Here is a 14348-nt window from a genome sequence, read left to right as displayed (position 1 = left end):
GCCAATGCATGTGGGGTTCTGAATCCGCATAACAGTGCAATGTGCTTTAGGAGGGGGTTCCCATAGCACTTTGAAAAGGCACTTGAGCAAGTTGATTTCAACATGGCCAGCACCGGGAAGTAGAACAATGTGTTGAAATAACTTGCACTGAATGGGGTCCACTTGCTTCGCCGGATGTTTGGACGTAAAATGTCTCCAGAATGTGGTGGGGCTAGTTCCATCCCTATTTTTAGGGATAATCAGCGGAATGACTCATTATCCTTGTTTTTAGGGGTGTCCTGAACCTGTTTGACCATTAAGAGGCCTTCACGCGGCAAACTCAACTTTGACAACACATGTTAAAAAATGAAAAGTTGTCAAACTCGCGTTTTCACACGTCAAACATGTTGTCAAACTTTCGTGTCATTTGAGTGCCATGTCTCTAGCGGTGCGGTCACGTGACAATTTCGTTGACTGCGATTGGATGTTTCTGAACAACAAAGAGTTTGACGACACCGAAAGTTTGATGGAAAATTTGGTGAGAATAGAGACCGATCCTATTTCTCGACAACAGCTTGACAACTCTGAAAATAATGTTGGTGGCGAGTTGTTGGAATGTTAACACTCTCAAACTCGAGTTTGACAATATGTGTTGTCAAACTTTAGTTTGCCGTGTGAAGGCCGATTTAGGCTACCCCATCGCCCCCATTCGGGACTGAATACAATTGACTGAACAACCATGTCGAATAACATTAAACACAAGGGACCCGATATTTGCCCCAAACCTAAACAATGACTCAATGTGCACTGGTTTTAGATTTACCTCATTCGTATTAAAAATAACCAGTGAGATTAAAGTGTTACATTTATAACTGTGCAGTGCTTAGCTTGTTTGATGTACCACGGCCGTCTGTCTGCTGACTTACATTGACATCTGGGGAGTCTCTCGTGCGGAGCTTCGCCGCAAGTAAAGCACGTGCTTCCTCAAAATCTCGGACGAACAGAAAACACTGAACCATTCGTAACTACTCGTGTCATTCCGGCAAGCCGGGTGGCGTCTCGGGAGTCTTCTTGTAGGTCACGGAAAGAGGCGAGTAGTTACGAATGCTCGCAGAACGAGAAAAGGTTCAGATTTCCAAACTTGACTCTGTTCGGCCATACATATTTTCATGTTTTCATCTCCAACCTCAAGAGAGCGGGCAAGCGAAAACAATTAATGATGCTTTTTAAAAAATAATATATAAATAATATTTTTCAACTAATTGTGCAACGTATTTTCAGTATTTTTGTGAACTTGGTAATACAGACGAGCACCGTTGTGTCGAACTCTGATAACTCGATATCTCGGTTGTCTCGATAGAACATCTCGGTCCCGGCAAAATCCTTCATAATTTATCATTATTCATGCTGTTTTAACTCGATACGGATGTCTCGATATTTCTAAAAACTGATTTATGACGCACATCGGTTCGGCTTGCTTCTGAAACATGTTTATTTTTAGATATCGTTTAAACATATTTTATTCCATTCAAGAAGAAAGAAAAAGATTGGCAAAGAAGCCTAATTGGCTTATATTAATGCCGCTCCATAATACATGTGAAGGTTCACATTTATGCATAATGTTGTATATTTTTATAATAGTTATAACAAGTTATATCTGGATAATAACAATATTGGATATCAACAATTTATCTTGGTTTTGTTTCGATTTTTAGATATAGATAAAGAGAGAGACAACCAACCTCGTTTGACGTAAGTGTGAACGTTTTTGCATCACATCGCACAAAATTTTTCCACAGCAGCGAAAACTGAGAAAATAAAACTTTCTATCATTTCAAGAATGAAAATTCAAGGCGGACGGAGAACAACCCAAAAAAGGAACCCAAATTCTATTCCACACATGGGTACAATGTGTGAAGCTCATTTCTCATGTCCCCCTCAGTGACATTGCTGGAATATTGCTAAAAGCGGCGTAAAACCATACTCACTCACTCAAGTAAGCACTGAAATACTGCCAAGGCTTGTATTGCCTTTTGCCCGCCTCCGTGGTGTAGTGGTTAGAGCGTCCGCCCGGAGAGCGGAAGGTCGCGGGTTCGATCCCCGACCGCGTCATACCAAAAGACGTTAAAATATGGTACTTGTTGGTCCCTGCCTGGCGCTCGGCATTAATGGGTACAACAAGGACTGGTCGGCTCGGAGTCAGTATAATGTGTCTGAGTGGGGTATCCATGCTTCGACCGCCTCCGTGATGTAGTGGTTAGAGCGTCCGCCCGGAGAGCGGAAGGTCGCGGGTTCGATCCCCGACCGCGTCATACCAAAAGACGTTAAAATATGGTACTTGTTGGTCCCTGCCTGGCGCTCGGCATAAATGGGTACAACAAGGACTGGTCGGCTCGGAGTCAGTATAATGTGTCTGAGTGGGGTATTCATGCTTCACTGCGGCATGGTATCTCAGTGGGCTAGCACTGTAAAACCAGCTTCAGTCTTGGTTAGTACAAGCAGCCGCACATACACATACACACGCATGCACGTCGTCATATGAGCGAAATATTCTCAAGCACGACGTTTAATCCAATTTCACCTCACCTCACTTGTATTGCCTTTTATTACCCACGTGGTCAACGTATGGGTAGTTGCATACTAATCTCGTACGTCACACGTGTGTCGTATCGCGTTGACCTGTGTCGTAACGACTTGACCTGATATTCTAACGATTTGATTGGATAACCGATGACCTCTCAATTAGGTCACATTCTGACGTAACTATTTTTTCATTCATAACAAACACGTGAATTCATTCATTCTACAACTTAAATGCATTGTGGGAATGTAAACATCGCGAACGTTGCCGTGTCGCTGTTTAATTGTGAGTCGAACTGAGACATTATATCCGTCGAAAAACATAAACGCAATGTTTCCACCAGTGATGTTAGCCGAATGAAGCAACTGCAAACCAAGAAACGGGGTGCTACGGAGTAGTTTACTGTAGGAGGCTGTACGAGGCGATGACAACTGACATGCATCGTGACGTCGGTTACAAAGGCAGTGACGTCATTACAGTGTGACGTCATGCAAATATTGTACTACAGTACAAAACTCTTCCGCAACCTCTTTATGAAACCGGTTTCGGTTTGAAACCAAAATATTAACAAAAATACGCTATTTTGTCAATTTAATGCATGTAAGACGTGGGTAATAAATAAAATACCACACTCGGTCTCATTACATACGAATTATACGAAACTCGTGACCTTCCTATGTTATCTGACCTCGCTTTCGCTCGGTCAGATACCATAGGAAGGACACTCGTTCGTATAATTCGTATGTAACGAAATCTGTGACCTTCCTATGTTATCTGACCTCGCTTTCGCTCGGTCAGATACCATAGGAAGGACACTCGTTTCGTATAATTCGTATGTAATGAGACCTCGTGTAGTATTCTCTATTTATGTACGCTTTACGTAGTTGTGAACTTCGCGTGGAGATACCGAAAAGGTGGACGTCTGAAGTCCGTAACTGATCCGGGTCCCCTCTGGTAATACCGTTGAAATATTAGTAGGTACATACTGATTCCAAAGGAAGGCAACAAGGTAGGAAAAATAACGGTTTATTAAAAACAATATGTACATTTTAGTGTTGTGTGCCTAATCTGAATAGATGCAGTACCCAGAAAACATGATGTTTCGGAATGTAAAATATAATCCACATGCATCTCCTGTCTATATTTCCTTGTTGCTGTCTATAACCATTGCTTTGTCCCCTTGCGTCTCGACTTCCGGTTTGAGGTGCGCTCATGAAGACACTGAAAATAGCATAATCGTAGAAGGAAACCAGTCGAGTAAATCTCACCTCGAGTCCTAACTGCAAAACAAAGCTTGAAATACGCAAGCGCTGTAAGACAGGTAAACCAGTCTATAGGAAGACTAGAGGATAACAGACCACATCCTATCCCTGTTCTGTTTTGATAAAGCTTTGTTAGGAATGGGTCCTGGTGATTTACACAGGAGGGAGGAGATTATCTTTAATACTGGGTTCCACAGGACATACCGCTTGGGAGATATCGCAATTGAATGAATCTCATTGCTCTGCTGAACATTGTGACGTCATCGGTTACCATGACGTCACAATTATATGCTATCACTCATATCTCTGCCACATTCGTCACCACTCGCCCTTTCCGTAACCTGCAAGAAGACTCGTCCCTCACTCGATGCTTGTTATCATTCGTCACCACTCGCCCCTTTCCGTGACCTGCAACGGTATTCGGCTTGTCGCGGAATTACACGAGTGGGTCACGAATGATCTCTGCCAATGTCAAGCTGTATTTTTCGAACTCAAAACAGGTTATTTTTGGAAATAAGTAATTTTACGATTAATCGAATTATTTCACGTGTCATTTGACAATAATTACATCAACATTAGTCGATAATCTGTTTTAAACTATCATGAGCAGTCCTCTGACTTTTTAAACTGTTATGGACAAGTGTTATATTCGATATCAAAAGGCAATCTGCTGAGATTTGTGAAAACTATTGCTAGATGAGCCAGAGCCACAACATGCTGCTTATAACGTTAGTGGCAGAAGAGTGAGTGAGTTTGGTTTTACGCCGCTTTTAGCAATATTCCAGCAATATCACGGCGGGGGACACCAGAAATGAGCTTCACACAATGTACCCATGTGGGGATTCGAACCCGGGTCTTCGGCGTGACGAGCGAACGCTTTAACCGCTAGGCTACCCCACCGCCCCAGTGACAGAAGAGAGTACTCAATAGGGGGTGTAGTAAATACTCAGTACTCAACGAAGTCAGTCAGTGACAGATTGAGATGACTAATATTATAGTAGCTGCTACCGGGTTCTCATCAAGGGACACAAAAGAATGCATGTTCCAAAGGATATGCAGTAGCTACTCAGTACTCAACAAGATGAGTCATGCGGAAAATAGGATTATCGATAGGAGATGCAGTAGTTACTCAGTACTCAACAAGATGAGTCATGCGGAAAATAGGATTATCAATAGGAGATGCAGTAGCTACTCAGTACTCAACAAGATCAGTCATGAGGAAAATAGGATTATCGATAGGAGATGCAGTAGTTACTCAGTACTCAACAAGATGAGTCATGCGGAAAATAGGATTATCGATAGGAGATGCAGTAGTTACTCAGTACTCAACAACAAGATGAGTCATGCGGAAAATAGGATTATCGATAGGAGATGCAGTAGCTACTCAGTACTCAACAAGATGAGTCATGCGGAAAATAGGATTATCGATAGGAGATGCAGTAGTTACTCAGTACTCAACAAGATGAGTCATGCGGAAAATAGGATTATCAATAGGAGATGCATTAGCTACTCAGTACTCAACAAGATGAGTCATGCGGAAAATAGGATTATCGATAGGAGATGCAGTAGTTACTCAGTACTCAACAAGATGAGTCATGCGGAAAATAGGATTGTCAATAGGAGATGCAGTAGTTACTCAGTACTCAACAAGATCAGTCATGCGGAAAATAGGATTATCAATAGGAGATGCAGTAGTTACTCAGTACTCAACAAGATCAGTCATGCGGAAAATAGGATTATCAATAGGAGATGCAGTAGTTACTCAGTACTCAACAAGATGAGTCATGCAGAAAATAGGATTATCAATAGGAGATGCAGTAGCTACTCAGTACTCAACAAGATGAGTCATGCGGAAAATAGGATTATCAATAGGAGATGCAGTAGTTACTCAGTACTCAACAAGATGAGTCATGCGGAAAATAGGATTATCGATAGGAGATGCAGTAGCTACTCAGTACTCAACAAGATGAGTCATGCGGAAAATAGGATTATCAATAGGAGATGCAGTAGTTACTCAGTACTCAACAAGATCAGTCATGCGGAAAATAGGATTATCAATAGGAGATGCAGTAGCTACTCAGTACTCAACAAGATGAGTCATGCGGAAAATAGGATTATCAATAGGAGATGCAGTAGTTACTCAGTACTCAACAAGATCAGTCATGCGGAAAGTAGGATTATCGATAGGAGATGCAGTAGTTACTCAGTACTCAACAAGATCAGTCATGCAGAAAATAGGATTATCAATAGGAGATGCAGTAGTTACTCAGTACTCAACAAGATCAGTCATGCGGAAAATAGGATTATCAATAGGAGATGCAGTAGTTACTCAGTACTCAACAAGATCAGTCATGCGGAAAATAGGATTATCAATAGGAGATGCAGTAGTTACTCAGTACTCAACAAGATCAGTCATGCGGAAAATAGGATTATCAATAGGAGATGCAGTAGCTACTCAGTACTCAACAAGATGAGTCATGCGGAAAATAGGATTATCAATAGGAGATGCAGTAGTTACTCAGTACTCAACAAGATGAGTCATGCGGAAAATAGGATTATCAATAGGAGATGCAGTAGTTACTCAGTACTCAACAAGATCAGTCATGCGGAAAATAGGATTATCAATAGGAGATGCAGTAGTTACTCAGTACTCAACTCAACAAGATCAGTCATGCGGAAAATAGGATTATCAATAGGAGATGCAGTAGCTACTCAGTACTCAACAAGATGAGTCATGCGGAAAATAGGATTATCAATAGGAGATGCATTAGCTACTCAGTACTCAACAAGATCAGTCATGCGGAAAATAGGATTATCAATAGGAGATGCAGTAGTTACTCAGTACTCAACAAGATCAGTCATGCGGAAAATAGGATTATCAATAGGAGATGCAGTAGTTACTCAGTACTCAACAAGATCAGTCATGCGGAAAATAGGATTATCAATAGGAGATGCATTAGTTACTCAGTACTCAACAAGATCAGTCATGCGGAAAATAGGATTATCAATAGCAGATGCATTAGTTACTCAGTACTCAACAAGATCAGTCATGCGAAAATAGGATTATCAATTGGAGATGCAGTAGCTATACAGTACTCACCAAGACCATCCAGAAGATTAGCCAAGGACAGAAGAGGATGCTCACCACCAGATGCAGCAGGTGATTGATGCCCTCCTGTCGACGTCTGGGAAACAGATCCAATCACAGATTTTAACCTGTACTCAAGGCAATGGTTCACCCTACCGCAATTACAAAAGCCCTACTGGTTAATAATGGCTTACGTACTATACCCATAGTATGGTTCTGTCTGATGGAAAACATAGACATTTTTTATTGACTTTGAGATGGTTCAGACGGAAAGATTTACTAATTCATTTTCCTGAATATAATCAAGAATTTAAACATGACAGTTTGAAGCTCCATCATATACGTACGCTAATACAGTAAAATCGGTTATAACGACCGCATCTCACCATACCGTGCCAAGACGATCTGTGGTAGTGTTCCTCTCCGACACCGATGACGGGTGTTTGCAGGGGAAGTCTGTTTAATATCAAATAGAATGTTTGAAACTGTCATGCACTTTGCAACGTATTTATTTAGGGACCGCTCATAATTTCTGGCTGGTGGGGTGGTGTGGGTAGTGATGATTTTTATGCAGGAGCAGGTACAATGTGAATTCTTCCTCCCCCCCCCTTCCGAAAAGTTATGCACAAAGTAAATTATGACACCACCACCCAAACCCCACCCCTTAAAATCAACATCATCCCCATCCCCATCCCCCAGCCATAAATTATGAACGGTCCCTTAATAATGTACATGATAAATAAATGTATTTTTCTCAGAGGGTCGGTCGAAGGTCACAACAATATATTCAAGGGAGATAACTTCTCACAAACTGTCCTGACCTGACTTCTGGGATATGTATACTGAGGAAAAAAGAAACTAATCTCCGTTGACTTTTTCACTCTTAATTTTCAAGTAAGTAATTCTCCAGCTTCAATTATTTTCTCTGAAAAGTATTTGAATGGCACTTAGAACTCCAAGGATGCTTGTACACTTTGTTATTTTTGTAATTAATTATTTATTGCTGTTAAAATATAAATACAAAGTCCCATTTCGTGTGTTTTGTATTTCTTACACACTTCTACTCATCTTCACATTAATTAATTATTACAGACTTTTGCAGGAATGAGTGATGGCTAAATTGACGTAATCAAATTTAGCAACAATTCTTTGAATATTCAATACCATAGAAACAGATCCGATATACTCTCATCTTCCACATTTTCTCCTGACGCATCTACCATTTCATATATGCATCGTGGTATCTATTAATACCCTAACAAAACGTATCATGAAGAATGATGCAGGTTTCATATGGCTACTGCTCCGTGAAAGAAAAACCTACTAGTAGAAATATAACTGGAGTGGACCAATTGAAAGGTTCGAACACACGCTCGAAGGTGTCTGACTGGGACCCATGCACAGATTTAACATCTGTTATAGGGGCAGACAATTACACAGCGACGCCTCAGATCAAAGTCATGGGCCATCCAGTCAGACACTGGGGCCGGCGGGTTGCCTTCACAGACCTTTTCGAATCTCCAATGAGCGAATGATTTGAGATATACTATTCACACTTTGCTAAGGATCAAATCATGGCTTCAGCAGAAAACTATGATGTGGGGTCAACTTGGATTGAAATATCTAAGCTTATTGTAAGCATGGATCCTAGGTTTCAGTGTGTCATTTCATCTTGTGGATCCCATACCTGCTATTGACAGTTGTTGTGTACTTGTCAATGACTCGTTCCATCATTTGCAAAATGGTTGATTGGTGCCATGAAATCCATTTTTATGGTTACTCATCTATCAAGTGCAAAAGGTTAGAATAAAGTGACTGTTTGCCTAAAGAGAGATTACCATATTATCATTTATCCAGTTTTAAATGGATACAATTTCAAATTATGAATCTACGTTTAAGAAAAGTTGTGAACTTTTGTGATCCTTAGCAAAGTGTGAGTAGTATATTTCTTTACAATGTGTTTACAAAGGCCGCATATTAATCAAGTTATCAAATATGTATACTAGGTCGGTGTAACTGAGTTTTACCTAGATGTGCCCACAAGGACCACTGAACTAGCCATGTTGATATTTGTCCTTACAATTTGTTTAAAATAGCCACAGATTAATCGCAAAAATTATCAAATTCAGTGGGGTTTTAAATAAACCTCGGTCATAAAATAACAAATTTGAATATTCCCATGTCATTTCCCACTGAATTTATTGACTCCACTCAAAAACCTCAACAGCTGAAATAAGTGTTGCCAAATACTGTCCTTGATACTACTAATAAATAGCACTTCTATATACGTCTGAGAGTGACCTACCGCTGGAACGTCCGAAGCTGGCTCGAGAAGCACCTGCATTGTACATACGGGTGACACCGGCATAGGATCTCCTCCATTACACACTGAAGGCATCTGTCCGTGGTCATCAAACAGAGGCGTAGCTGTATGTCTGTCAGAAGGTTCCGATATGTCCCCGGACGTGTTCAATAGGCCCAAGTCAGTAGGTGTGATCGGCGGAATGGACAGTGGATACGGGGGTAATCCGTTGTATCGCTGGTCGCTCTCTGGAGCGTCTTCTGAATCCAGAGGTACTATTATGGGGATGTTGGTGGGGTATGGTGGTAGATGATGTTGCGCCGTCACCGTCATTGTTGGGTCAGGATCTGGTGCAAAAGCAGAACAGGTATACAGTGCCTTGTCTTGGCCAGTTCATCCTATTCTCATTTAATGACACCATCGATTTAATTAGATGAAACCTACTTGCACCCAGCGCAGCTTCAGGTAATAATAACCTGGGCCTAGATTTTCGAAGCTCTCTTAGCGCTAAGATAGTCGTAAGTGTCATACATTAACATTAACTTTACGACTATCTTAGCGCTAAGAGAGTTTCCAAAATCTAGGCCCTTGTTGCAGCGGACAAAAACAGGTTGCAATTGCTGCTCAATATAGAAGTATCTGATTTGCATTTTTGTACAGAACATTCATGACATCATTACAAAAAAATGATTATGGGCCAAATAGGATCATTTTATCTTACTTAACAATATTTCGGGAACAGTAACATTCATTCAATCACATGTAGGCATCATCTACGAAGATGTAAGTATCTTCCACATTGATAAAAGTATCTTTTACGAAATTGTAAGTTGCAGCTACGATGATGTAAGTATCTTCTACGCTGAAGGTAAAAAGACCGCCTCCGTGGTGTAGTGGTCAGAGCGTCCGCCCGGAGAGCGGAAGGTCGCGGGTTCGATCCCCGACCGCGTCATACCAAAAGACGTTAAAATATGGTACTTGTTGGTCACTGCCTGGCGCTCGGCATTAATGGGTACACCAAGGACTGGTCGGCTCGGAGTCAGTATAATGTGTCTGAGTGGGGTATTCATGCTTCACTGCGGCATGGTACCTCAGTGGGCTAGCACAATAAAACCAGTTTCAGTCTGGGCTAGTACAAGCAGCCGCACATACACATACACACGCATGCACGTCGTCATATGCGCGAAATATTCTCAAGCACGACGTTAAACCCAATTTCACCTCACCTCACCTGAAGGTAAAATGGATTTAGACTGTGGCATTAATACACTTCCTACCCACCTGAATGAGAGCGCTGGGGAACCTCTGTCACCTCTCTCGGACATGGAGGGAACAGACTGTGTATGTCTGGCTGAGGCTCCGCTGAAACGGAAGAGGTTTTATCAGTCATCACTCGACAATATTTATCTCATCGCTATGAGTTTCAAGTGAAATTTAACCTGGTGAAATACAGTACAACCAGAAATTATTGAGAATTTAAAGATTGTAAAACAATTTATTTTTTTCACTCATTACTCACGTATTAAATGTGAATATTAGCAGAACATAACTCCAGATTCAAAGACAGGTGAACAGTTAGTATTTTGTCAAGTCACCATGGGCAGCAATGCAGGCTTCAATGCGGTGGGGCATACTACTGATCAAAGATGTCGTGGTCCATGCTGTTCCAATATCGGACCACCTCTTCTTTCATTTTAGCAATATTTGCCAGATTTTTCTTATTGACACTTTCCTTCATAAGTCCCCAAACATTTTCTATTGGATTTAGGTCAGGGGTATAGCTTGGCCAATCTAATAATATCATATTTTGGGTCCAAAACCAGGCTTGTGAAAGCTTTGAACGATGTTTTGGGTCGTTGACCTGCTGGAAAATAAAAATAATCCACAGAACACGTGAGCAGATGGAAGTAAATGTCCCTCGAGAATATCTATGTACAGCTCACTGTTCATATTCCCTTCAAATACACAGAGGGGCGTTGCCCTTAACACAGATATGCCACCCCACACGTTAAATTTTGGACTGTACTTTGGGTGCTGATACAAAGGCATTTCAGTTTGTTTGGTCCAGAATTTCAGTGTATTAGGAAACAGCCACACAGAACTTTCATCTGAGAAAATCACATTGCCCCAGTTACAATTTCTATGCTGTAAGCACCAGTTCAACCTTCGCTCCTTTTGTTCAGGTTTCATGATCGGTGATGGAATTCCTCGACTTTTCTGCAAACCCATTGCATGCAGCTCAGTTCTAATTGTCTCCTTACAGACAGCCACAGTTCCTCTATCAATCATATCCAGCCTCAAGTTTTCTAAACTCCTTCGTTTGTTTTTAGAAACAAGAATACCAGGCCGCCTCCTGTCACCGACAGTCAATTTTCTGGGCCTATCTGCGCCTCCCTGGTGCTCAATGCCATATCCATTTGCAATATTTTTCTAAACACGATAAACAGTGGACAAAGGGATGCCTGTTCTACTTGAAATCACTTTAGCTGATCTGATGTCCTTGTTATAATACTCTAAAATCAACTTGCTCTTCTCTAAATCATCCATACTGAGAATCACTGAAAATGTCGTCTGCTAGCAAGTAAGGCTGTAACGATTCACTCGCATATTCGGTGAATCGAACCATAGCCCTTCATGAATTCAATTCGTTATTCGTGGTCACCAGAACCGAATATTAACGAATATTTACGTTTTTTTAAGGAAGCATGTTTTACTTGAACCCTTGTGTACTTTTTGAAAGTGAGATATGCAGTAATGGAATATGTACTAGCCTTGCAGTAGCCCAAGTCATGTTAGTTTGCCAAGGCCACACATGGTACTGTCGATTATAACTATTACATACCAAATTTGAGTGTCATGAGATGACTGGTTATTGCTGTGACAAATCAAAACTGTCAACATGGGCGTTCCATATTGTACATCAATCACTTAACTACAATATTGTATTCGTGAATAATTATTCGTATTCGTTACCCAATATTCATGATACGTATCATATTCACCACATAGTGTATTCGTTGCAGCCCTACTAGCAAGTAAACAAAGGGGATAACTCTTCACAAACTAATGAAAAAGGATTAACGGAGTTGTCTCTCTTGAATGAAACAAAGCACTTGATAGCTGGTCAAGGTTGTTTATACTAGAAATCCAATTAAACATATTCCTAAAATTCTCAATAATTTCTGGTCATACTATATAATTTTGTCATGTTGTTGGATCACACCATTGTATTGTTTGGAGTGTTTTAATTGAACTTGTAATGCCGTTTCCTTCACTTCACCAAATCATTGTTCTAATATATATGACAATCAAACTGCATTAACGTGCCAGACACGATTTTCCACAACAATAGGTGTGTTTTTGAATACATAATCCTAGCAAAACCCGTAACGTTATGCTTTGAAGATAACTGATGATCCAAATATGTTAAGTTTTCAACAGAAGCCTCTGACTGAGTTACTTAATGCCGTAGAGACAGTGGAGTAGCCAAGTGGTTAAAGCGATCGCTGGTCACGCCGAATTCCCCACATGGGTAAAATGTGTGAAGCCCATTTCTGGTGTTTCCCGCTGTCATAATGCTGGAATATTGCTAAAATTGGCGTAAAACCATATTCACCCACTCACTCACAGTTAATGTCGTGTCATAACTATTCCGGCCTTCAAACCGCTCACCTGTAACGAAGTGAACATCAACCAGCTGACCAACACCAGGAACTACCTCTTGTACCGGACCGTCTTCCGCATGTGTTGACCGTGTGGAAGTCATCGTGTCCACGTCATCTTACAACCTTGACCTATATGATGGTACAGTAATTCATACATGTACTGCTCCATATATGTGTTAAATGTTTGAGGATTCGCCGCTTGAGTTAAGGCCACATGAAAAATATTCTTGTTTCTCATAACATTTTCAAAAAGAATATGGGTCGGGCGGGCGGATTTTATTTTTACATATTTTTTTTTATGTCCCAAACACCTTGATTTCTGTGGAAATTTACACCTTTCCTCCGATAGAAAATCAAAACTTAGCAGTGTGAAAATTTCATGCACATTTTGAGGGTCAAATTTGCATTTTCTCTTGTGTAAATGTTTTTAAAAATCTTAGGGTCAGTTCCAATTTTTGGATCCTGCGGTAATGAGAAACACAATATATTTATATATGGCCTGTGGAGAATGACGATTTGTGGAACACGAGATGAACAGTAGTGCTGAAGTGATTGATCGAATAATCTCGCTTGCGTCAGCGATTATCGATGGGCTGTGGGGACTATTCGAAATTCATAAAAAACGAAACATCAAATTCAACTTTAAAAGTATGTTTGTTAGTTTTACGTTTGTTAAGTCAAAACATAAACAGCTGGTACAATTTCCTGACTGATGAAACTGCAATGTAAACAATATACTCATGTGCGTGTCTCAACAGTAAATGTTCCCGCTCGTCTTGTCTTGATCGTGGAAATAATCGGTGCCTTTTCCTTTTGCACAACAGGTTTTTGATCTGCACAATACGAGTGATAACCAACACTACATGTATAGTCTGTTTGCAGTGAAAACGTACTGATGAATTTCACTTTAAAATAAAAACGTAAATCAAATAAAGTGAAATTAGAAGTACGAATCCTCATGATTTTACTTTGCCAATTGAACATTTAAATCTCAGAATTTTATTCTAGTTAGGATAAAAGTTGTTTAACAAACGATCATAGATTCAAATCGCTATTATTGGTTTGTATTACAAGGGGGTATGCGCTTTAAATGAAACATCGAGAACAAGTAGGGTTGGTGTAAGTTAACGCTCATCACGTACCGCACGTGCATTTGTTTCACTGTTCCATCTACTGCGCTTACCCCCTTGTAATACAAACCAATAATAGCGATTTGAATCTATGATCGTGTGTTAAACAACTTTATCCTAAGTTGAATACTATTCTGGAATTTATACGTTTAATAGGCAAGGTAAAATTATGAGGATTCGCAATCTTAATTTCACTTTATTTGATTTACTTTTTTGTATAAAATGAAATTCATCGGTACGTTTTCACTGCAAACAGACTATAATGAACATTAATTTTCCAATGGGTAACAACTAAATAGGCTCTAACGCTCCAGATAACAACAGTAACAAGTCATTGAGCT

General features: G+C 40.4%; 1 protein-coding gene and 1 long non-coding RNA gene across 2 annotated transcripts; both read right to left on the bottom strand.

The window, feature by feature from the left end:
• Window positions 1-3589: 3589 nt before the first annotated feature.
• Window positions 3590-7427, bottom strand: LOC124257747. The gene is made up of 3 exons (XR_006893352.1): window positions 7302-7427; window positions 6923-7007; window positions 3590-3781 (listed from the first exon to the last, which is right to left on the bottom strand). It is a non-coding gene; the product is annotated as an uncharacterized LOC124257747 (long non-coding RNA).
• A 399-nt stretch (window positions 7428-7826) lies between these two features.
• Window positions 7827-13001, bottom strand: LOC124257739. The gene is made up of 4 exons (XM_046691872.1): window positions 12885-13001; window positions 10494-10574; window positions 9216-9559; window positions 7827-7835 (listed from the first exon to the last, which is right to left on the bottom strand). The coding sequence occupies exons 1-4, from the start codon at window positions 12976-12978 to the stop codon at window positions 7827-7829; spliced, it is 528 nt and encodes a 175-aa protein (XP_046547828.1). The 5' UTR covers window positions 12979-13001.
• Between the last annotated feature and the right edge of the window lie 1347 nt (window positions 13002-14348).

This window comes from Haliotis rubra, unplaced genomic scaffold (genome assembly GCF_003918875.1).
Source record: "Haliotis rubra isolate DU_JTF1 unplaced genomic scaffold, ASM391887v1 Scf670, whole genome shotgun sequence".
NCBI lineage: Eukaryota > Metazoa > Mollusca > Gastropoda > Lepetellida > Haliotidae > Haliotis > Haliotis rubra.
This window is presented reverse-complemented; position numbering and strand designations above follow the sequence as displayed.

What these genes read in the sequence shown, in the direction of transcription:
- LOC124257739 (XM_046691872.1), bottom strand. Translation starts at nt 12,978, where the DNA reads ATGACTTCCACACGGTCAACACATGCGGAAGACGGTCCGGTACAAGAG. An exon ending in TGATGTTCACTTCGTTACAG is followed by an intron (nt 10,575 to 12,884) that starts GTGAGCGGTTTG and finishes CTTCCGTTTCAG; the next exon opens with CGGAGCCTCAGCCAGACATA. An exon ending in TCCCCAGCGCTCTCATTCAG is followed by an intron (nt 9,560 to 10,493) that starts GTGGGTAGGAAG and finishes CTTTTGCACCAG; the next exon opens with ATCCTGACCCAACAATGACG.